At 43.9% G+C, this 22,009-nt stretch overlaps 1 protein-coding gene across 2 annotated transcripts; it reads left to right on the forward strand.

The window, feature by feature from the left end:
- The first annotated feature begins 427 nt into the window (after positions 1 to 427).
- LOC143297013 (uncharacterized) lies at positions 428 to 21,479 on the forward strand. 2 transcript variants are annotated; one of them, XM_076609141.1, is made up of 9 exons: positions 428 to 663; positions 4,232 to 6,406; positions 6,754 to 6,820; positions 7,733 to 7,900; positions 9,147 to 9,247; positions 15,156 to 15,281; positions 18,674 to 18,747; positions 20,480 to 20,619; positions 21,157 to 21,479. In XM_076609141.1, the coding sequence occupies exons 1-9, from the start codon at positions 463 to 465 to the stop codon at positions 21,378 to 21,380; spliced, it is 3,276 nt and encodes a 1,091-aa protein (XP_076465256.1). In that variant the 5' UTR covers positions 428 to 462; the 3' UTR covers positions 21,381 to 21,479. The 2 variants fall into 2 exon arrangements, with proteins under 2 accessions (XP_076465256.1, XP_076465257.1); XM_076609142.1 differs by having other exon boundaries at positions 20,480 to 20,672; positions 21,157 to 21,325.
- Positions 21,480 to 22,009: the final 530 nt, after the last annotated feature.

A 22,009-nucleotide genomic window follows, 5' to 3' on the forward strand; every position in this document is an offset into this window, starting at 1 on the left:
ATCTAGTCCGGTGCAGATTTTACGATGCTCCACACTGTGTGTGTGTGTGTGTGTGTGTGTGTGTGTGTGTGTGCATGTTTTACATTTATTTGTTTATTTGCTCGTTTATCATCATTATTGTCTTTTTATTTTATTTATATTCGTTATTATTATTATCATTATTAAATTATTCTTTCGGCCTTTTTTTTCTTCTTTTTTTTTTTCTCAAGGCCTGACTAAGCGCGTCGGGTTACGCTGCTGGTCAGGCATCTGCTTGGCAGATGTGGTGTAGCGTATATGGATTTGTCCGAACGCAGTGACGCCTCCTCAGTTGAGATACTGTCGTGTGCAGGGTGCAAAATAATGAGCGCCTCCCTGGAAAACCGGCAACTAAATAATGCTCCCCGGATGTTGACAAACCAAATGGCTGCTTCCATGCCGCGTGTGTTATGAGAAAATGTTACATCATCTGGAGTTATCAAAATGTCAACTGACCCAAGAAGAGGTTTTGCTGAAAAAAAGCGAAGGCCTCCAGAGAACAGATTTGTCCAAGCAAAAAAAAGAAGGAATACTGAGGGCACGAGTGGGACTAGTGTAATTTCTGCTGCAAACAGTGCGGATCATCTCGAAGATTCAATGTGTAAATGTAATGAATTATCTCAGTTTGGGACCTCGACAGACAACGTAAGTGCCACACCCACTTTCATACGTTCTGAGGCGAGGCAGAGTAACATTCATGAATTGCTAAAGGAGTCTAACAGCGAAACCAACAACTTCAAGAACCTTATCGATAATCACAAAATTTTAAAAGACATCTGGTTTGACTTTGATGGACCAAGATAATTGTAACTGGGTCTACTTAGACTGAGACAAGACCGATAACGACATAGCACAAAGAAGGCCGTGAGGCCTTGTGCTAATCACAAATGAGACGGGGCGTAAAAAGCCGAGAGGCTACGATGATCAACATCAGCCCCTAACCTGAACCTGAACCTGAAAAAGATGATGAAAGCGATGGTTCTGATCCCAACGTGGTATTGTATTATATATATATATATATATGTTATAGTGTGCCAGCAGTGTCACCCCCCACCACCTGTACTCTGTCCCCCTTCCCTCCCCATCCCTTCATCCCCCCCCCCCCCTCCTCCCTCCTTCTTATCTCCCTTCCCGTGCCATCCAAAGTCCAGTCTTTGAGGTCGCGCCGACACTGCGCCACCCTCCCTCCTTTCACCCTCCCTCACCCCTACACCTAGTCGGCCCTCTTTGGTCAGCGACGCCGCGTCACCCGCCCCAGCTATAGGAATACGTGCAGTTACGTGATGTCTGCCACCATCCCCGTGTTCGAAACGGACGAGCACGGCATGTTGGTATATCCCGTGTGGCGGCCTGTCTTTCAAGTCGTTCCCCTTCTCCCCGTTCACAAACATGGCTGAGGTAGATGGCGGGACTTCGGAACGAAAGCTAGGGAAAAGTTATGCTAATTCGAACTTTGATCAAGCCGGCTAACAGGCCCAGAGTTGTATTGTTCCGTCTCCCCAATCTCTTTGTGACGTAAACGGGTGAACCTGTCATCACAGAATGTTGTAGAAACAAGTGGGTTGAATTGTAGCGAATCAGATCAATCTGTTGAACTGGGATCAAGCAGTGAATCTGTCAGTCATTCACATAGCGTCACTAGGACAAGCAAAGATTGGTTATTTTAGTTCAACTAGTTAGGGGAGTGAGTGTTGTAGCTTAGATTAGTATGCACAGTATGTTGGGGGAAGGGATAAAAACCAGTCAGCACAGCCACTTCTTAGCTGTCTCCCAGAAGAACTGACTGACACAGGGTGACTGACTGATCAGTGATGTGAGGAACAAGGAAATCCCTGTTGGGCTGTGAGTACATGACTTGTAATGGATTTATGTTATGTTGATAACTTAGTTGTGTTGGGAAACTGTTTTGTCAGTGGACAGCCAGTTTAAGTTGATCTTGCGGCTTGTGGAAAGAAAAGGGGTTAATGTGTGAAAGCTACCCACTGAGAGAAGTACTGGCCTAAATCTTTTGAGTCCCCCCCCCCCCCCCCCCCTTCTATTTGGTTACAGATATCTTGTTCTGTATTTTTGATGTATTACTTACTTGTTTTGTATATAGTAGGTGGTGTTGGTTCAGTGTGAACTGAACAGATCTATAGGATAACACATTGTCAGTGTGTGCTGAGGGTTTTTCATGTGTGTGTGTGTGTGCACATTGGGGCAACAGCAAGTGTTGTGGAACACATGTTTGATTTGTTGGTAGTTGTGGTAACATGTGTAGGAGTTGTGCTTTGTGTTAGTGGTTTACTTTGTTCAGACAAAGTGGGAAAGCATATTTTAATGTGATTAATGAGTTGGTAAACTATGAGAGCATTGAGGGTCAGTGCTATGTTGTTGCACATTGCTGTTTACCAGAGATATGTTGGAAGTAATGATTTCCATACATGTACTTGTGTCAGTTGGACACTTTGTGAAGGCAAAGAGATTTTGTTTGAAAATGGTAACACACAGTTTAATTGAATGATGGGTAACATGAGTTGGAACACAGGGTTGTATTGGTCAGTGATATGTTTTGTACACAGTATAGTAATTGGTATGTCACTGCTGGTGGCAGGTAAGCTTGATGGAGTTTGTATTTCTTCACATAGATCTATGTGTGAGAGGAGTGCATACTGGTGGACATGTGATGAAAGGTGCTGAGAGGGTATAGGCCTTTCATGTCAGTGATGTCAGGATATTTTGAGATTTTACCTGACCTGGGTTTTGGTTGTGTGTTTGTGTTCCAGGTGTGCTGCTTATAGGTGCTGCTTCAGGTGTAGGATGAACTTTTTACTGTGTGCTGTATTGTAAAGTAAACACTCTATAAAAACCACTCCATGTGGCCCTGCTATTGATGTGAGGAGAGAGTGAGTGAGTGCATCATTAGTTGATCCCATATCCCCCCTGCATAACTCCCCTCTCTCTTCTATCAGAATCGAACCACACTCTCTAAATCAAACACTTTTTACATATATATATATATATATATATATATATTGTTGTTGTTGGTGGTGGTGGTGGTTTGTTGTTGTTGTTTTTATTAAACCCCTTTCGACTCTTGTGTGTGTGTGTGTGTCACTCCATAGTAAATACAACAAAATTATTTTGTCTGGAAATACTTTATAACAGTAACAAATCTGCCTTAAAGTTTAAAATAGAAATTAGAAAAAAAAGAAGTTATTCCCAGCGCATTGCATGCATTGATAATGACCATGCAGTATTTCAAGAGGGACACTGAAACAATCATGTTTCAACAATCATTTTGCACTGCTGTTCAATTTTTGTTTCCTCTCCACACAGAAAATAGATCTTCTGTCTGAGAAACATTGAAAACATACATATTAAAAAGATTAACTGATATAGCAGTCATGTTTGTCTTCAGTCTTTACTACTAATACTAGTTTAAGTCACGCCGTGATAGCAGTCGTTTTCATCTTCAATTTTCTAGTCACGGCATCTTGTTTAGACTTTCAAGTGGCGTGGGTGTGCACGACACTTATAAAAAACAAAACAAAAACAAACAAAACAAAACAGAAAAAACAACAACCAAAGCTGTATAGCAGTATACATATGAAGATTACTTTCCAACTAAAGGAGTCCAGTAGCCTTGTATCTGGCTTGGCTTTAACAGTTTAAGCAGTAAAAGTTAATGGAGTAAAATGCTTTTTCAAACTTAGTGTTGAGTAATAAACCTAGAATGTTTTCAACATTTAGCTTATAAGTATTTTAAATTATTAATGATATATAACAATTAATTTTTGTATTAAATCACAGTTTAGTCTTTTATTTTGAACATAAATTCATTTACTGATTTAGTCATAAAACTAATCAGATGTCAGCTAATGAAATTTGGCAGGAATCTTTTTATTCTTTTGAGATAAATGCATAAAGATCCAATCTTAATTTTAGATTTTGAAAGTTAAAGAACATTATGCACTTGTTTTGTTCTTTTACTTAGTTAATCATAAGCACAGTCCAGTTGATGAAATATACATTTAAATATATATATATATAATATATATATGTATGATTGCTAGCTTTCAAGGAATAAATTATTTTTCAAAGTGACAAGGTGACGTGTAATGAGCACTTCAAGTTCAACTTAGACAAAAAGAGTATGACTTTTCTACTGAAACAAGTGATCCCATGTTTGTGCTGTCAGCCTTTTGAGCATAATGCGTACTGACTGTCTCAGGTAAAGTTGGAGGTGGAAGATCCAGATCATGACCAGTGTCTGGTGCTGAGCACTGTTTCTGATGGACTTCAGCACTCTGTCCAGTCAGCCCAGTCTGTGACCTGCTCCCAGAGTGCTGCAGAATGGACAGGATCTTCCTCTGACAAACAGACAGAAAAGCTAAAAACCAGGGATTTGAACTCCAGCACAACAACTGAAGACATCATCAATGTGAATGAAAATGTGCTGGAGAACAATGATAGAGTTCCAGAGAAGAATGATGCTCAGGATTACAAACAGCAATCAAGACCAGGTAACCCAGCCCTAGAGGGCAGTCAGACGAAAGACACACTGTTCCCTGCCATAGGCCACAGTGTGACTTTTGCTACTAGTCTGCTGACCCAAGGTCGTGTCACAGGAAGTGGAACTGGAAATCAATCGAGTCTCCCGTCCAGTGACAGGACACTGCCAGCACAGCTAGGTCAGCTGATGAGACCCAAAAGTCCCACACGCGGTTGTGTCATTCCAGAGAGAGACAAGTCCCACTTCAGTCTGGCCCTGATGGAGTCCAAAGTTGGCTGTGAAAAGGGGGAGAAGATGTTTCGTGTGCAGGAGCATGAAATGGTTTGCGCCATTTCTTCTCAGACCAAATTCCTGAATCAGGAGGAAGATCTGGTGTCGTCGGTGGACATCAGCTGTTACTGGTGCAACTTCTGTACCTACTCCACTATGGACAAGAGCTTCCTGGTGCAGCACATCATGGAGCACCGCTTCCACTGCAAGCACTGCAGCTACCAGTCCTTCTCCAGAGCAGACGTCATTCACCATTCAGTCCACACCCACCCCGGTTTCCAGGAGACAGCCGCCATTACCCAGTACTGCATCCTTCTGTCAGACTACCTGCGCATCCACAGCCCCTCAGAAATCCAGCTGGACCATCGTGAGAAGAGGAAGGATCCGCCACAGGATAATGGTGGCAGGAGGAGCCAGCCAGCCATCAAAGTCACCAGGAATGATGTGAACAAGGACATGGTGCAGAAGAGCTATTCTGCAGACTTTGATTTGTTTGATATTCATGTGGAAGAGTTGAAGGATAGTGAGGATGGGGAAGGATTGGGGGCATCTCAGGAGGCATGCAGCAAATCAAGCAGTGCCTCCTCTTCCTCCTCCTCTACTGCCCTGTCCTGTCAGCCTGACCCTGGGTCTCACATGTCCAGCCTGGTGTCCGGTCTAGTAAGTCAGCCTATGTCAGCGGTCACTCAGTCGTCTGCCAGCAAGGGAGGCCAGCCTGTTATCACTCAGGTGTACTCAGCTTCCACATTACCCCTGACCCTGGCCCCAGACAGTCCAACATCCAGGAACACACAGCCTGCCAGCAGGACTGCCCCTCAGTGCAGTCCTTACACCTCCCCTTCCCCGCTTTGTACAAACAGCATAGGTGTGGGAGCGATGCAGCAGATGTGCTGCAACTTTCACCGGAGCTGTGGCCACTGCACCTGCACCAGCACATCTCAGAGCAGGATCAAGGACACTCCAGCCATTCAGTATAGCGAGGAACCCCCTAGTTACATGGCTCACATCAAGTTTGAGGGTGGAATACACACCCCTCCCGCAGTAAGCAGTGGCAGTGCTGAACACAAGTTGAAGAGTGAAGTAGCCATGGAGACTGACAGTGACACAGCAGCACTATCCCATGCTGAACCTTGTGTCAAGGTGGGGCTGGAGGAAATGGAGGAGGAGGACCCCCCAGTGCTGATGAAACAGGAGACTGTGGAAGCAGAGGACCCCTCTGTGCCGCTCCGAGTGCCGTTGCCCATCCACAGCCAGTCACAGGACGTCACGGTTTTCAAGTGCTACCACTGCAGTTGCATCTCCCCCAGCCTGCGGCATCTGCGCTGTCACATCCTGAGCTGCCACAGAGGCAAGTGCCTGGTGGCTGTGGGCATGGGTGTGTGCCGCACCAGCAGCCAAGTGTTCATGTGCCCACGCATTGACTGCAAATTCAGTTGCTCTTCCGGCCCAATCTTTCTGAGCCATTCCCAGGAGTGCACACCCTGGCTGACTTCAGAGACCGCTCATATAGCAAGTCACCTGAGGGAATGCCTGGAGGCCACCATAAGTGTTGTAAGGGAGACTCAGGCGGCTTTGACCTCTCCTGATGTGTTTGGGTCAACGGTTGCGGTTCCTCCCTCCCAGGTAAGCTGTGACCGGTTTCCCAAGGTATCTATTTCAATGGCCAGTTTACATCAGGTAAAAAGCAAACTAAAGGACATGCTTTGAAATGACGCAGCAGAAAGTACCAGGTCAAGATAAATGTCTAAGCTCATCACAGGAGGAAAAGCATGTGACATACAGAGTCATCTAGTCCAATAATTTATTGAAAAGTACACAGGCTAAATTCATCAGCCCCAGTCATGGTATTCAAAATCCATTTATGTTCATGAGATTGAGCATTTTGGCCAGCAAAAGTTGTTTGTTTTTTAAGTGCATGTATGATTTGCAAGTGTATTTGTATATATATATGTATATGTTTGCACAAACAGGTGGAAGAGGAAAGCAGAAGTTCAGAAGTTGTCTACCCTGTTCTGGGTCCCACACCTGTCCAGTCTGGTAAAAATATTATTTTGAAAATAATTTTTAAAAAGAATATATAAAACTATATATGCACAGGAGTCTTCGAATGTTGTTTTTTAGCCTCTCTTTTCACTCTTTCATCTTGTAGGCCATGCCTCTTCATTTTTTGTTCTTTTTTCATTGAAAAAGTGGTGGTGTTTTTTGTAAATTCAGTATTATAAAAGTTATTTCATCATTTTGTTGATACTTTGAAGTTGAAAAATTAAATTTAGTTATTGAAAAAATATATATGGTATTAATTTTATATTGTTGTGTTGACTGTTTTAAAAAAAAATGTGGGTTTGAACCCATGACACTAACTCTATCATTGTATGTTCCTTTTTCCTCTATTCCTTTTTCCTCTATTCCTTTGTCCTCTATTCCTTTGTCCTCTATTCCTTTTTCCTCTATTCCTTTGTCCTCTATTCCTTTTCCCTCTGTTCCTTTTTCCTCTATTCCTTTTTCCTCTATTCCTCTTTCCTCTATTCCTGTGTCCTCTATTCCTTTGTCTTTATGTTTTTAGCCAGGCTTAGGTTACTGTTATGTGTTCTTCAGCTTCTTGTCTTTGTATTTTATTTTGATGAAGGTTGGTTTGCCATAATTCTTGTGTGTGTTGTTCATTTTGATGTTTCTTTATCTTACACAAGCACTTCACTATCTTTCCTCCTTACCCAACGTTGGATTTGTTTCAGTGGGACTGGCTAAGCTTTGAAGCAAACACTGTCACCAGTTCAAACCGTCAAACCCAGATTTTTCTTTTATCTTTTTGTATTGTTCATGGCTTAGGGGTAGTGAGGGGGGTGGAGCAGCATCAGATGATAGTTCTGTAAGCATTCATGATTCAGCATGTCCTTTTTGTTTCTTTTAATAAATGTTTTTTTTTAATTTATTTCATTCTTACGTTTTCAGGGCAGTTTCAAAACATGAATGGTCTGATCCCATCCAATTCTGGGTTGTTCAGAGGTCACATCTTTCTCATCACCCATGCAGACAAAACCCCAGAAGTTCAGGCTGAAGAAAAATGTCAGTTACAGTGTTCTTCCAAGGAGACTTCCACAGACGAGAGCACCAGAGATGGTGAGTATGTAGAGAGTGGAGCCATTGTCCTTCAGCTTGACTGAAGGAGAGTGTCATGAGTGTAATATCTTATTACTTTTATTATCTACATTTCCCTCAGACATACCCAACATGCGATGACTGTATCCTACAGGTGTGGTTTGTCTACCTTCCCTTCAGAAGTACCCCACATGTGATGACTGTATCCTACAGGTGTGGTTTAATACCGTTTATTGTTGTCTACCTTCCCTTCAGAAGTACCCCACATGTGATGTGATGACTATCCTACAGGTGTGGTTTATTGTTGTCTACCTTCCCTTCAGAAGTACCCCACATGTGATGTGATGACTGTATCCTACAGGTGTGGTTTATTGTTGTCTACCTTCCCTTCAGAAGTACCCCACATGTGATGACTGTATCCTACAGGTGTGATTTATTGTTGTCTACCCTCCCTTCAGAAGTACCCCACATGTGATGTGATGACTGTATCCTACAGGTGTGGTTTATTGTTGTCTACCTTCCCTTCAGAAGTACCCCACATGTGATGACTGTATCCTACAGGTGTGATTTATTGTTGTCTACCTTCCCTTCAGAAGTACCCCACATGTGATGACTGTATCCTACAGGTGTGGTTTATTGTTGTCTACCCTCCCTTCAGAAGTACCCCACATGTGATGACTGTATCCTACAGGTGTGGTTTATTGTTGTCTACCTTCCCTTCAGAAGTACCCCACATGTGATGACTGTATCCTACAGGTGTGGTTTATTGTTGTCTACCTTCCCTTCAGAAGTACCCCACATGTGATGACTGTATCCTACAGGTGTGGTTTATTGTTGTCTACCTTCCCTTCAGAAGTACCCCACATGTGATGACTGTACCCTACAGGTGTGGTTTATTGTTGTCTACCTTCCCTTCAGAAGTACCCCACATGTGATGTGATGACTGTATCCTACAGGTGTGGTTTATTGTTGTCTACCTTCCCTTCAGAAGTACCCCACATGTGATGTGATGACTGTATCCTACAGGTGTGGTTTATTGTTGTCTACCTTCCCTTCAGAAGTACCCCACATGTGATGTGATGACTGTACCCTACAGGTGTGGTTTATTGTTGTCTACCTTCCCTTCAGAAGTACCCCACATGTGATGTGATGACTGTACCCTACAGGTGTGGTTTATTGTTGTCTACCTTCCCTTCAGAAGTACCCCACATGTGACATGATGACTGTAGAAGTACCTGACATGTGACGTGGTGACTGTGCTCTACAGGTGGTGATACGACGGTCATCCCCTTTGACAAAGATCACCTGGTGGCTCAGATCAAGGCGGGGGGAGGCAGTGTGATGTCCAAGTTCCTTCAGTCCTCGCTGGTGAGTGGTTTGAATGGAGCCTGTGTGTCTGCGTGATCATGTTTGGCAAGATGTAGCTTTGTTCTTAAGTAGAAGCGATAGTAGACGACAGACATTCATTCACTCACACATTCGTACTAACATAAAGGGCAACAACAAACAACACACTGCACAACACATAACAGGAATACTCAGTTCATGTCTGTTTCACTCCAGTCCTCGGTCCAGGACACAGGCTGCTCCTCAGCGCCTTCTTCACAGCTTGGCTACCCACGACGATGGCGCCATCAGCAGTACTGCTGCTGGTGTGGCTGGGTCTCAGCCCAGCACCAACCCACAAGCTTCTTAAACCAAAATAAAAACACTTTAAGTTCATCATGGATAATGTACGTGTTGTCTCCGTATTGTCTTGTCTTCTCTGTAAGTCCTGTCAGTCACGTGTGTGTGGACGTGTGTGTGCCCTGTACAATTTCACTAAGTTCCCTAGGTTCAGTCACACATCATCCTCACCATTAATTTACCAATTAGAAATTTCTTAACCATCGTCTTCGTACTCTTTCTGTCTTTCGAATGCAATCATATGTTTTCCAAGCAAGCACTAGTAATTACATATTACAAGTTTATATTCCATTATTCCAGCATTACGAAGAATCAAATTAAATTAAATTATGGTGCTTAGAGCCTCGCCGACCACTAAGGCCACCTCAAAGCTATCGCCACGTTAAGCGTTAAGAAGAAAGTCTCAGTGAAAATCATTCTAATAATGATACAAAGATTAGGTAAAATCAAGTGTAAGCAAAATATCCTTTTCTCCCTGTCACAGTAGCAATGACATCATAAACACTTTAACAAAAAGGAATCTTACTGCCAAGTTTTGAAACAGTATGATAAGATAATAACATTGCATTTTTTTTAAAGAACAAAAAGCAAAACGACCATCAAATGCACATACAAATACACTTATCCAAATTACTCCATTAAGGCTATAACAATGAAATAAAATAAACACCAGAATTATTCTAAGTTGGGTTTTTTTCACTCTCACCTGAGCACTAGTGTCTCAGAGCCAAAGTTCTCTGCGGCTTTAAGCCGAATGGCCGCATAGGTTGGGTGACAAACAAGTTGTGCCAGAGAGCATGCATCTACCTGAGCTCTCACCTGAACATCCGTATAAGAAAAAGAAATGTTCACTCGAGCACCCAATGTGCCTCGTGCAACCACGCATATAACAAATTGCCTCTTTCAAGCAAAGTGTAATGCCACATGAAAAAAAATGTCTACTTCGATGTGATGACTTTAATCACAATTCCTCCTTCCCAGGAAAAAACAATCAGGTTTCTTTTAAAGTAGAAATTGTGGTCATATACAAATTATTAACACAGCAAGACATGTTATCATCACCAAAAGTATACATACATCACCACCTCCACAGCAACAGCGAAATTGTACCACTATATACAACAGGAAATCTTCGACTTGACTGAATTCAAGTCGAAAAGGGAACACTCTGATCACAGGCAGAACTGGACAGAAAATCTGCGAACTGGTTTCTCGAACCAGGCAAAAGTTCAACCACGAACGTGAACTCCTGCAATGCCAGGGACCACCTCATAATCTGAGTGTTCTTGAAACAACCAGACAAAAAATAGAAAAGGGGACGGTGGTCAGTGTTCAGCACAAATCTCCTTCCCCACAGGTATCAAATCTCCTTCCCCACAGGTATCAAATCTCCTTCCCCACAGGTATCTCCTTCCCCACAGGTATCAAATCTCCTTCCCCACAGGTATCTCCTTCCCCACAGGTATCAAATCTCCTTCCCCACAGGTATCTCCTTCCCCACAGGTATCAAATCTCCTTCCCCACAGGTATCTCCTTCCCCACAGGTATCAAATCTCCTTCCCCACAGGTATCTCCTTCCCCACAGGTATCTCCTTCCCCACAGGTATCTCCTTCCCCACAGGTATCAAATCTCCTTCCCCACAGGTATCAAATCTCCTTCCCCACAGGTATCTCCTTCCCCACAGGTATCAAATCTCCTTCCCCACAGGTATCAAATCTCCTTCCCCACAGGTATCTCCTTCCCCACAGGTATCAAATCTCCTTCCCCACAGGTATCAAATCTCCTTCCCCACAGGTATCTCCTTCCCCACAGGTATCAAATCTCCTTCCCCACAGGTATCAAATCTCCTTCCCCACAGGTATCAAATCTCCTTCCCCACAGGTATCTCCTTCCCCACAGGTATCAAATCTCCTTCCCCACAGGTATCTCCTTCCCCACAGGTATCAAATCTCCTTCCCCACAGGTATCAAATCTCCTTCCCCACAGGTATCTCCTTCCCCACAGGTATCAAATCTCCTTCCCCACAGGTATCAAATCTCCTTCCCCACAGGTATCAAATCTCCTTCCCCACAGGTATCAAATCTCCTTCCCCACAGGTATCTCCTTCCCCACAGGTATCAAATCTCCTTCCCCACAGGTATCTCCTTCCCCACAGGTATCAAATCTCCTTCCCCACAGGTATCTCCTTCCCCACAGGTATCAAATCTCCTTCCCCACAGGTATCTCCTTCCCCACAGGTATCTCCTTCCCCACAGGTATCAAATCTCCTTCCCCACACGTATCAAATCTCCTTCCCCACAGGTATCTCCTTCCCCACAGGTATCAAATCTCCTTCCCCACAGGTATCAAATCTCCTTCCCCACAGGTATCTCCTTCCCCACAGGTATCAAATCTCCTTCCCCACAGGTATCTCCTTCCCCACAGGTATCAAATCTCCTTCCCCACAGGTATCAAATCTCCTTCCCCACAGGTATCTCCTTCCCCACAGGTATCAAATCTCCTTCCCCACAGGTATCAAATCTCCTTCCCCACAGGTATCTCCTTCCCCACAGGTATCAAATCTCCTTCCCCACAGGTATCTCCTTCCCCACAGGTATCAAATCTCCTTCCCCACAGGTATCAAATCTCCTTCCCCACAGGTATCTCCTTCCCCACAGGTATCAAATCTCCTTCCCCACAGGTATCTCCTTCCCCACAGGTATCAAATCTCCTTCCCCACAGGTATCAAATCTCCTTCCCCACAGGTATCAAATCTCCTTCCCCACACGTATCAAATCTCCTTCCCCACAGGTATCAAATCTCCTTCCCCACAGGTATCTCCTTCCCCACAGGTATCAAATCTCCTTCCCCACAGGTATCTCCTTCCCCACAGGTATCAAATCTCCTTCCCCACAGGTATCTCCTTCCCCACAGGTATCAAATCTCCTTCCCCACACGTATCAAATCTCCTTCCCCACAGGTATCAAATCTCCTTCCCCACAGGTATCGTTGAAAACGAGAAACAACCCATGGCAAGGCACTCTCTCTCGATCGTGTTGTAGCGTGTTTCTCTGTCCAACAACTTGCCACTGACAAATGCCACAGGATGCAAATCATCGTCGTGTTCTTGCAAGAGAACACCTCCAATACCCACAGAGCTCGCATCAGTTAGCACAACAAACTGCAAGACAAGATCTGGTAACAAGAGTACCGGATGGGAAGACACGGTTTCCTGTATGGTCTGAAGTGCCTGAGCACATGCAGGTGACCTTACAACAGTGCAACCTGCTTTCTTGGACAGCAGATCTGAAGTGGGTGCCTGAGCACATGCAGATGACCATACAACAGTGCGACCTGCTTTCTTGGACAGCAGATCTGAAATGGGTTTCCTGAGCACATGCAGGTATACAACAGTGCAACCTGCTTTCTTGGACAGCAGATCTGAAATGGGTGCCTGAACACATGCAGATGACCATACAACAGTGTGACCTGCTTTCTTGGACAGCAGATCTGAAATGGGTGCCTGAGCACATGCAGATGACCATACAACAGTGCGACCTGCTTTCTTGGACAGCAGATCTGAAATGGGTTTCCTGAGCACATGCAGATGACCATACAACAGTGCGACCTGCTTTCTTGGACAGCAGATCTGAAATGGGAGCAGTCAGTGATGCGAAGTTTGTGACGTATCGGCGATAATAGCCAACCAAGCCAAGTAATGCTCTGACCTGACGTTTGGTGATTGGAGTAGCAATGGCAAGTATCTTGCTGACCTTCTCTGGCACCGGCTGCAGTGATCCTCGACCCACAACATGACCAAGGAACTCAAGCTGTTTGAAACCAGCAAATATCTTCGTGGGACGTGCAGTGAGACCAGATTTTTTTCAGTCTTGCCAAGATGGCCCTCACATCCTGGAGATGACAAGACCAAGAAGGGCTGGTATCAATATGTCATCAAAGAAGTTAATGGTTGGATCAGCAAGGAATGTTCTCATCATTCTTGCGAAAGTCGCTGGTGCCGAGATGAGACCAAAAGGCATCCAAACAAACTGAAACAGACCTACTGGTGTCTGGAAGGCTGTTTTGGGTCTGTCCTCTGATTTCACAAGTATCTGCCAATATCCTTTTGACAGATCAAGCTTTGTGAAAAACTGAGCGCCTGAGAGCTTGGTAAACAACTCCTCTGCATCAGGAATTGGTTCTGCGTCAAATACTATAACTTTATTCAAGGCACGGAAATCTATGCAGAAACGAAGAGTTCCGTCCGTCTTTGCAACAAGCACCACAGGAAAAGAGTAAGAGGAATTAGAAGGTTCTATCATGCCTAATGCAAGCATGGTCTTAACCTCTTGAACAATCATCTCTTTAGAAGAAAATGGAAGAAGATACTGCTGCCGCAGCTCTAACAAGCCTCCATGACTCATTCCACATCAGCCAATCAGCATCTTTCTTTCCTGTTTGTGCTGAATCAGCTCTGCCTGCATGCATTCCTTGGCCAGCAGTGGACTGGACAACATGCAGGTTTTTCTTCTATCTGGATTTTTTGTTTTTGGTGGTGGTGGTGGTGGTAGAGGGAGGAAGGTGGCAGGTGGTTAAGACACTCAGCTGTCAATACAGAGAGTCCGTGAGGGTGTGGGTTCAATTCCAACTCTCGCCCTTTCTCCCAAGTTTGACAGGAAAATCAAACTGAGCGTCTAGTCTTTCAGATGAGACAATAAACCGAGGTCCTGTGTGCAGCACTTACTTGGCACACTGAAATAGAACGCATGGCATTCAGAATCTTCTGGCAAAATAATGTAAAAAGAAATCCGCTCTGATAGGTTGACAAAGAAATCCGCTCTGATAGAAATCCGCTCTGATAGGTTGACAAAGAAATCCGCTCTGATAGAAATCCGCTCTGATAGGTTGACAAAGAAATCCACTCTGATAGAAATCCGCTCTGATAGGTTGACAAAGAAATCCGCTCTGATAGAAATCCGCTCTGATTGGTTGACAAAGAAATCCTCTCTGATAGGTTGACAAAGAAATCCTCTCTGATAGGTTGACAAAGAAATCCTCTCTGATAGGTTGACAATGAAATCCACTCTGATAGGTTGACAAAGAAATCCACTCTGATAGGTTGACAATGAAATCCACTCTGATAGGTTGACAATGAAATCCACTCTGATAGGTTGACAATGAAATCCACTCTGACAGGTTCACAATGAAATCCACTCTGACAGGTTCACAATGAAATCCACTCTGATAGGTTGACTAAGAAATCCACTCTGACAGGTTCACAATGATACAAGCATGCACTCAAGGCCTGACGAGCACATTGGGTTATGCTGCTGTCAGGCATCTGCCTAGCAGATGTGGTGTAGTGTATATATGGATACGCAGTGACGCCTCCTTGAGAAACTGAAACTGAAACTAGTGGTGGTGTTAGTGTGTGTTCAGCAGCAAGAGAGATGGTTCACAGAGAAGGCAAGGTCGTGTATCCTATGTTCATCCATATATATACAAGTGGGCTTCCATATGTCGTCTTTTTTAACCCGCCATGTAGGCAGCCATGCTCTGTTTTCGGGGGTGGTTCTCTGACAAGGAAGGGCTGTGTGTATGTGTCTGCAGGCGGGGTCAGGGAAGAAGATGTTCCTGATCTCGGACACGTTTCAGCGCACTGTGAAGTACCTGCAGTGTCTGGCTGCCAACGTGCCGGCTGTCTCTCACACCTGGATCACCCACTCCTGCACACAGGTGGGCACCCCCACTCAGCAGCCGCTGATTTTGAGGCATCTGGGTCTGGATTTTTTAAAATGATTTTTTTTTTTTTTAAATAAAAAGGAAATTATCACTACCCCCTACTTCTCTCCCAACACTATCACCTCTCTCATCCAGCCTTCCTCCTCCAACCCACCACCCATTGATTTCTTTTATATATACCTGTAGGTTTCAAACTTTTATACAAACACACGTGTGCTTGCATGTGCGCACGCATGCAGGCAGGCACACACACGCACGCACGCACGCACGCACACCTACACACACACACACACACACACACACACACACAGAGTTTTTGGCATGCATGTACCTTCTCTCTCACTCTCAAGACACATGCATACATGTATTTTCAACAACAACAAAAAAAAATTGCAAATTATCAGTCTGATGTGTGTATGTACACATGCATACAATGCACACAACACTCACATGCGTACAGTGCACACAACACTCACATGCGTACAGTGCACATAACATTCAAACACAGACTGATAGTTTGCTCTTTTTTGTGAGTTTGTTTTCGTTTGTTTTTATTGTGCACATGCTCACTACACACACGGACTGATAGTTTGCATAGATTATTGTTGCTGGTTTTTATGTTTTTTTAATGGGGGGGAAAGTGGTTTGGAGGGCATGAATCAGGTAAGCATGGACTTTTGGTCCATAACAAGTTTTTTGTTGCTCTCAGCTTGTTTGTGCTTGTTGCTTCAGAAGCTCCGTGATAGTTATAGCCCAGACTGAACACAGCAGTTGGAGTGCTGCATTGTGTTTGACTTTGTTGCTTCAGAAGCTCCATGATAGTTATAGCCCAGACTGAACACAGCAGTTGGAGTGCTGCATTGTGTTTGACTTTGTTGCTTCAGAAGCTCCATGATAGTTATAGCCCAGACTGAACACAGCAGTTGGAGTGCTGCATTGTGTTTGACTTTGTTGCTTCAGAAGCTCCATGATAGTTATAGCCCAGACTGAACACAGCAGTTGGAGTGCTGCATTGTGTTTGACTTTGTTGCTTCAGAAGCTCCATGATAGTTATAGCCCAGACTGAACACAGCCGCTGTAGTTTTTCATTGTGTTTGACTTTGTTGCTTCAGAAGCTCCATGATAGTTATAGCCCAGACTGAACACAGCAGTTGGAGTGCTGCATTGTGTTTGACTTTGGCCTGACTGTCCAACTTAGGCCGGACTAAGCATGTTGGGTTAAACTGCTGCATCTGCTTTGCAGATGTGGTGTTGCAGTGTATATGGATTTGTCCGAACACAGTGATGTCTCCTTGAGTAACTTAGCTGAACTGAACTATCCCACTTTTCTGTCTGTCAGTCTGATCAATATACTGAATGGAATCTATTGGAATTTGCCCTTTCCAATGGGTAGAGGTTCTGTTGGCCTGTAGAACTGTATATTGCTTTAGGAAAGTGTCAGTTTGGGAAGTTTTTTTTGTTTTGTTTTTTAACTGAGCTACATAAAAACACTCAAGGCCTGAAATCAGAATATTTATGGATTTTTGTTGTTTTTGTTGTTTGTAAAGAAAGTGCCAGATAGACAGAAATAACTACACAAGAATGAGTGTGCTTGCTTGTAAGTGTATGCCTGCTATCTGTTCACTTGTCACTCCAGTCAGAACGTGTTCTCCCCAACACATGAAAACACTTATTAACCACACCCTTTTATTTATTATTAAGAAAGATATCAAACATTTCTAAGTATGGCCTGGACTGGAATATAATTTTTTATGGGGGGAAACAATTTTAACGTCACCGCCTTGAACGTTCTTCAGCAGTCTTGCCAGCTCCTGGCTCCTCACTCAGCACGTCCCGATGGTCCCACCATCACGTTCTTCCCCTGTGCCGATAGTTTGCCCTGATGGTCCCACCATCCAGCTCTATGAAGTCCAGTGCCAGTCCCTGGCACCTCGGCACAAAACCAAAACCCGTGGCCTGTCCCAGCCACAAGATGCCTGCACATTTTAGTATGCGTCAGTTCCTTGACTTTCTGGATGCAAACCCCCCTCATTTCCAGTCCCACTGCAGACCATGTTTTGAATATTATTCCTAGAAACCTAAGTGGACAAACAAGACAACATAGACACCATACCTTTACATAAACACTAAAGAGAAAATCTTCATCCAATACTATTGACATAAATTCCAATTATCACTGAAGCTAATATAAAAAAAAAAATATTCACTTGGAAAACGATGTCCATTCACCACCCTAAGTAATGAAAAATACAATTACTTCAAAATGATTCCCATTCATCCCATCAGGAAATACCAAAATGTAGCTGCTTAGCTACTACACAATTCAATGTTTCAAAAAAAGTACCATTTCTTAGCCATTGAATAGTCCAACAAAACTTAAGACAAATTTAAGTAACTACTATCTGTTATCAACGTAACTGTATATCATCAAAGCACCAAGTACTGATTACTCATACAAGCTTTACAACAACATCAAATCAACCACAACATATCAATGTATCTCAAACGCTACTTAAATTATCCATTCAAATGTCCTGCTTTTATATACTATGGTCAATATCCCATCACAAAACGTAGTCAAAGTCATTTCAAACTTGAGTGCAATAATTTTCAACGTACCTTTACAGGCAAAAATATGTCCTAACCTGGACAGCTTCATGACACCATCTGGCAACAAATCTACACTTCACAGCAGCACATCACATTCATAACTCATGGTATGATTACAAAAATGCACGTGAAACATGTGAAACCATTTTTCAAAAGAAACAATTCCCAATCATCCGATATAAAAGTTGCCCTGTAAAAAAATGGATCTAGGAAAGTAGTATATGAAACTAAATTCCAATCCCCGATATAAATATGTTGCCCTGTAAAAAAATGGATAGAGGAAAATAGGATACCATTTTCTTTACATTGTTGTTTTTTGCATATCATGGTAGTGTGATTATTTTGTGTTGTAGATTTAAAAGAAATGAATGAAAATATATTATGAAATAAAAAGAAAAAAAGGAAGGGGTGGGAGTGAGAGGGGGTGGAAGTTTTCGAGACAAAAAAGAATTTGTTGTGTGTTTATGTCTAGGTTGTGAATGAGAGCTTTAGGTGTACTCTTTCAGAGATTGTGGTGTGTTTATGTCTAGGTTGTGAATGAGAGCTTTAGGTGTACTCTTTCAGAGATTGTGTGTATTTATGCCTAGTTAGATAACGATTGAGATTTTTTGGTGTGTGTATGTGTGCGTGTGTCTGTAAGTGTGTGTGTGTGTGTGTGTGTGCGTGTGCATGTGTGTGTATGTATGTGCATGTGTGTGTGTATTCAGGTATGTGTATGGGTTGTTTTAGGGGTGGGGTGTGTTTTTTTGCCTAAATATTTGTTTTTAAATGTCCAGAATCGACTTCTGGATTACAAGGACTATGTCTTACCTGCTGGCATCAGTCTGGAAAAACATGCCATTTTGGAGAGGTAGGTGAGCTTTGTTCCTGTACTGGTGTGTGTGTCTGTAGGCGTTTGGCAGGGTAGGGTACATGTGTGGGTATCTGTTTTTGTCATGTTACTGTGCTTTGACAGGGTAGGGTACATGTGTGGGTATGGATGTTATGTTACTGTGCTTTGACAGGGTAGGGTACATGTGTGGGTATGGATGTTATGTTACTGTGCTTTGACAGGGTAGGGTACATGTGTGGGTATCTGTTTTTGTCATGTTACTGTGCTTTGGTAGAGTGGGGTACATGTGTGGGTATGGATGTCATGTTGCTGTGCTTTGGTAGAGTGGGGTACATGTGTGGGTATGGATGTTATGTTACTGTGCTTTGACAGGGTTGGGTACATGTGTGGGTATGGATGTTATGTTACTGTGCTTTGACAGGGTAGGGTACATGTGTGGGTATCTGTTTTTGTCATGTTACTGTGCTTTGGTAGAGTAGGGTACATGTGTGGGTATGGATGTCATGTTGCTGTGCTTTGGTAGAGTGGGGTACATGTGTGGGTATGGATGTCATGTTGCTGTGCTTTGGTAGAGTGGGGTACATGTGTGGGTATGGATGTCATGTTGCTGTGCTTTGACAGGGTGGGGTACATGTGTGGGTATCTGTTTTTGTCATGTTACTGTTCTTTGACAGGGTAGGGTACATGTGTGGGTATCTGTTTCTGTCATGTTACTGTGCTTTGACAGGGTAGGGTACATGTGTGGGTATCTGTTTTTGTCATGTTACTGTGCTTTGGTAGAGTTGGGTACATGTGTGGGTATGGATGTTATGTTACTGTGCTTTGACAGGGTAGGGTACATGTGTGGGTATCTGTTTTTGTCATGTTACTGTGCTTTGACAGGGTAGGGTACATGTGTGGGTATGGATGTCATGTTGCTGTGCTTTGGTAGGGTTGGGTACATGTGTGGGTATGGCTGTCATGTCACTGTGCTTTGACAGGGTACGGTACATGTGTGGGTATGGATGTTATGTTACTGTGCTTTGACAGGGTAGGGTACATGTGTGGGTATGGATGTTATGTTACTGTGCTTTGACAGGGTAGGGTACATGTGTGGGTATCTGTTTTTGTCATGTTACTGTGCTTTGGTAGAGTGGGGTACATGTGTGGGTATCTGTTTTTGTCATGTTACTGTGCTTTGACAGGGTAGGGTACATGTGTGGGTATGGATGTCATGTTACTGTGCTTTGACAGGGTAGGGTACATGTGTGGGTATGGATGTTATGTTACTGTGCTTTGACAGGGTAGGGTACATGTGTGGGTATGGATGTCATGTTACTGTGCTTTGGCAGGGTAGGGTACATGTCTGGGTATGGATGTCATGTTACTGTGCTTTGGCAGGGTAGGGTACATGTGTGGGTATGGATATTACACACCTGCACACACTGATGTTTCCTTGGTCAGTAGAGCGTGTTAAACACCAGTACACACTGTTGTTTCCTGGGTCAGTAGAGTGAGTTAAACACCAGTACACACTGATGTTTCCTGGGTCAGTAGAGTGTGTTAAACACCAGTACACACTGTTTCCTGGGTCAGTAGAGCGTGTTAAACACCAGTACACACTGATGTTTCCTGGGTCAGTAGAGCGTGTTAAACACCAGTACACACTGATGTTTCCTGGGTCAGTAGAGTGAGTTAAACACCAGTACACACTGTTACTGGGTCAGTAGAGCATGTTAAACACCAGCACACACTGATGCCTGTTGCACAGATCGCCCAGCGTGACATGTCTGGCGGGGCAGCGGGTGTTGCTGACGTCATCAGTGGCTGGCTTCCTGGAGGTGTGGACGTCCATTCTGGAGCTGGCTCAGTGCAAGGTCCTCAGCAAGTTTCCTGACAAAACTGCTGGAAGTATGTTCACAGACTTGATTCTCAGACTGATGGCGCAGATGTCAAACACCACAGTAATTTGCATTTAATCTCTCTGTATGTCACGTTTGTTGGGCAGCGTAGTCAGGCATGTAGGTTCTGTGCATATTGCACCAGTCCAAGTTTCCATTCAGGAGTGAGAGAAGGGCTCTTTTATCTGTTGGTTGTTATGGAAATGGAGTTTGATTTGATGCATAAACTGGCTGTCTCAAGCAAACGAAGAAAGTGTACATCCAGTCTAAAGAAATAATTTTTCGTCCACGTTGTTTTAGATGGGTCAGGCAAATGAGCTGTGAAGGGGAGGGTTAGGGGGGAGGGAAACTGAATGCCCCAAGTGAGTAAAGAAAGTGTATATCCAGTCTAAAGAAATAATTTTGTGTCTATGTCGTTTGACATGGGTCAGGCAAATGAGCTGTCTGTTTAGGGGAGGGGGAGGGGGGTGGGAAACTGAATATCTCAAATGAATGAAGAAAGTGTATATCTAGTGTAAAGAAATGATTGATGTGGGCGTTGTTTCAGACCGGTCGGGCGTGGAGGTGGTGGTGACGGACCACACGTGCGTGAAGAGCATGGAGGACAAGGCGCGGGTGCTGGGGGTGCCGGTGGTGAGCACTGAGTGGGTGGTGCAGTGCCTCATCAACAACCGCCTCCTCCCGCACACCGCGCATCCCAAGTACGCACACACCTACCTCCAGCTGAAAGCGAAAGCTGACAAAAAAAAAAAAAAAAAAAAAAAGCGTTAAAAAATCTATGAAGCTCTAACGTCATAGAGACCAGTTTCATAATGGGCAGACTTTTGTGTGCTGTGTGTGGTTTGTCTTTTCTTGACTTTTTTTTTTCTTCTTCTTTTTTTTATTTTTTTTTAACAAGAACGGTTGAAGCCAGGCTGGCTGTGCACTCTTTTTGAATCCCTCCTTCCACACACTGCACAGTGACCTTTTGAATCCCTCCTTCCACACACTGCACAGTGAATCCCTCCTTCCACACACTGCACAGTGAATCCCTCCTTCCACACACTGCACAGTGAATCCCTCCTTCCACACACTGCACAGTGAACCTTTTGAATCCCTCCTTCCACACACTGCACAGTGACCTTTTGAATCCCTCCTTCCACAAACTGCACAGTGAACCTTTTGAATCCCTCCTTCCACACACTGCACAGTGAACCTTTTGAATCCCTCCTTCCACACACTGCACAGTGACCTTTTGAATCCCTCCCACAAACTGCACAGTGAACCTTTTGAATCCCTCCTTCCACAAACTGCACAGTGAACCTTTTGAATCCCTCCTTCCACACACTGCACAGTGAACCTTTTGAATCCCTCCCACAAACTGCACAGTGAACCTTTTGAATCCCTCCTTCCACAAACTG

Source organism: Babylonia areolata, chromosome 22 (genome assembly GCF_041734735.1).
Source record: "Babylonia areolata isolate BAREFJ2019XMU chromosome 22, ASM4173473v1, whole genome shotgun sequence".
In the NCBI taxonomy this organism is placed as follows: domain Eukaryota; kingdom Metazoa; phylum Mollusca; class Gastropoda; order Neogastropoda; family Buccinidae; genus Babylonia; species Babylonia areolata.

Bases quoted from the DNA above. Each gene is read 5' to 3' on its own strand.
- LOC143297013 (XM_076609141.1), top strand. From the start codon at position 463: ATGTCAACTGACCCAAGAAGAGGTTTTGCTGAAAAAAAGCGAAGGCCT. The intron at 664-4,231 runs GTAAGTGCCACA...TGACTGTCTCAG, and splicing joins TTGGGACCTCGACAGACAAC to GTAAAGTTGGAGGTGGAAGA. The intron at 6,407-6,753 runs GTAAGCTGTGAC...TTGCACAAACAG, and splicing joins TTGCGGTTCCTCCCTCCCAG to GTGGAAGAGGAAAGCAGAAG.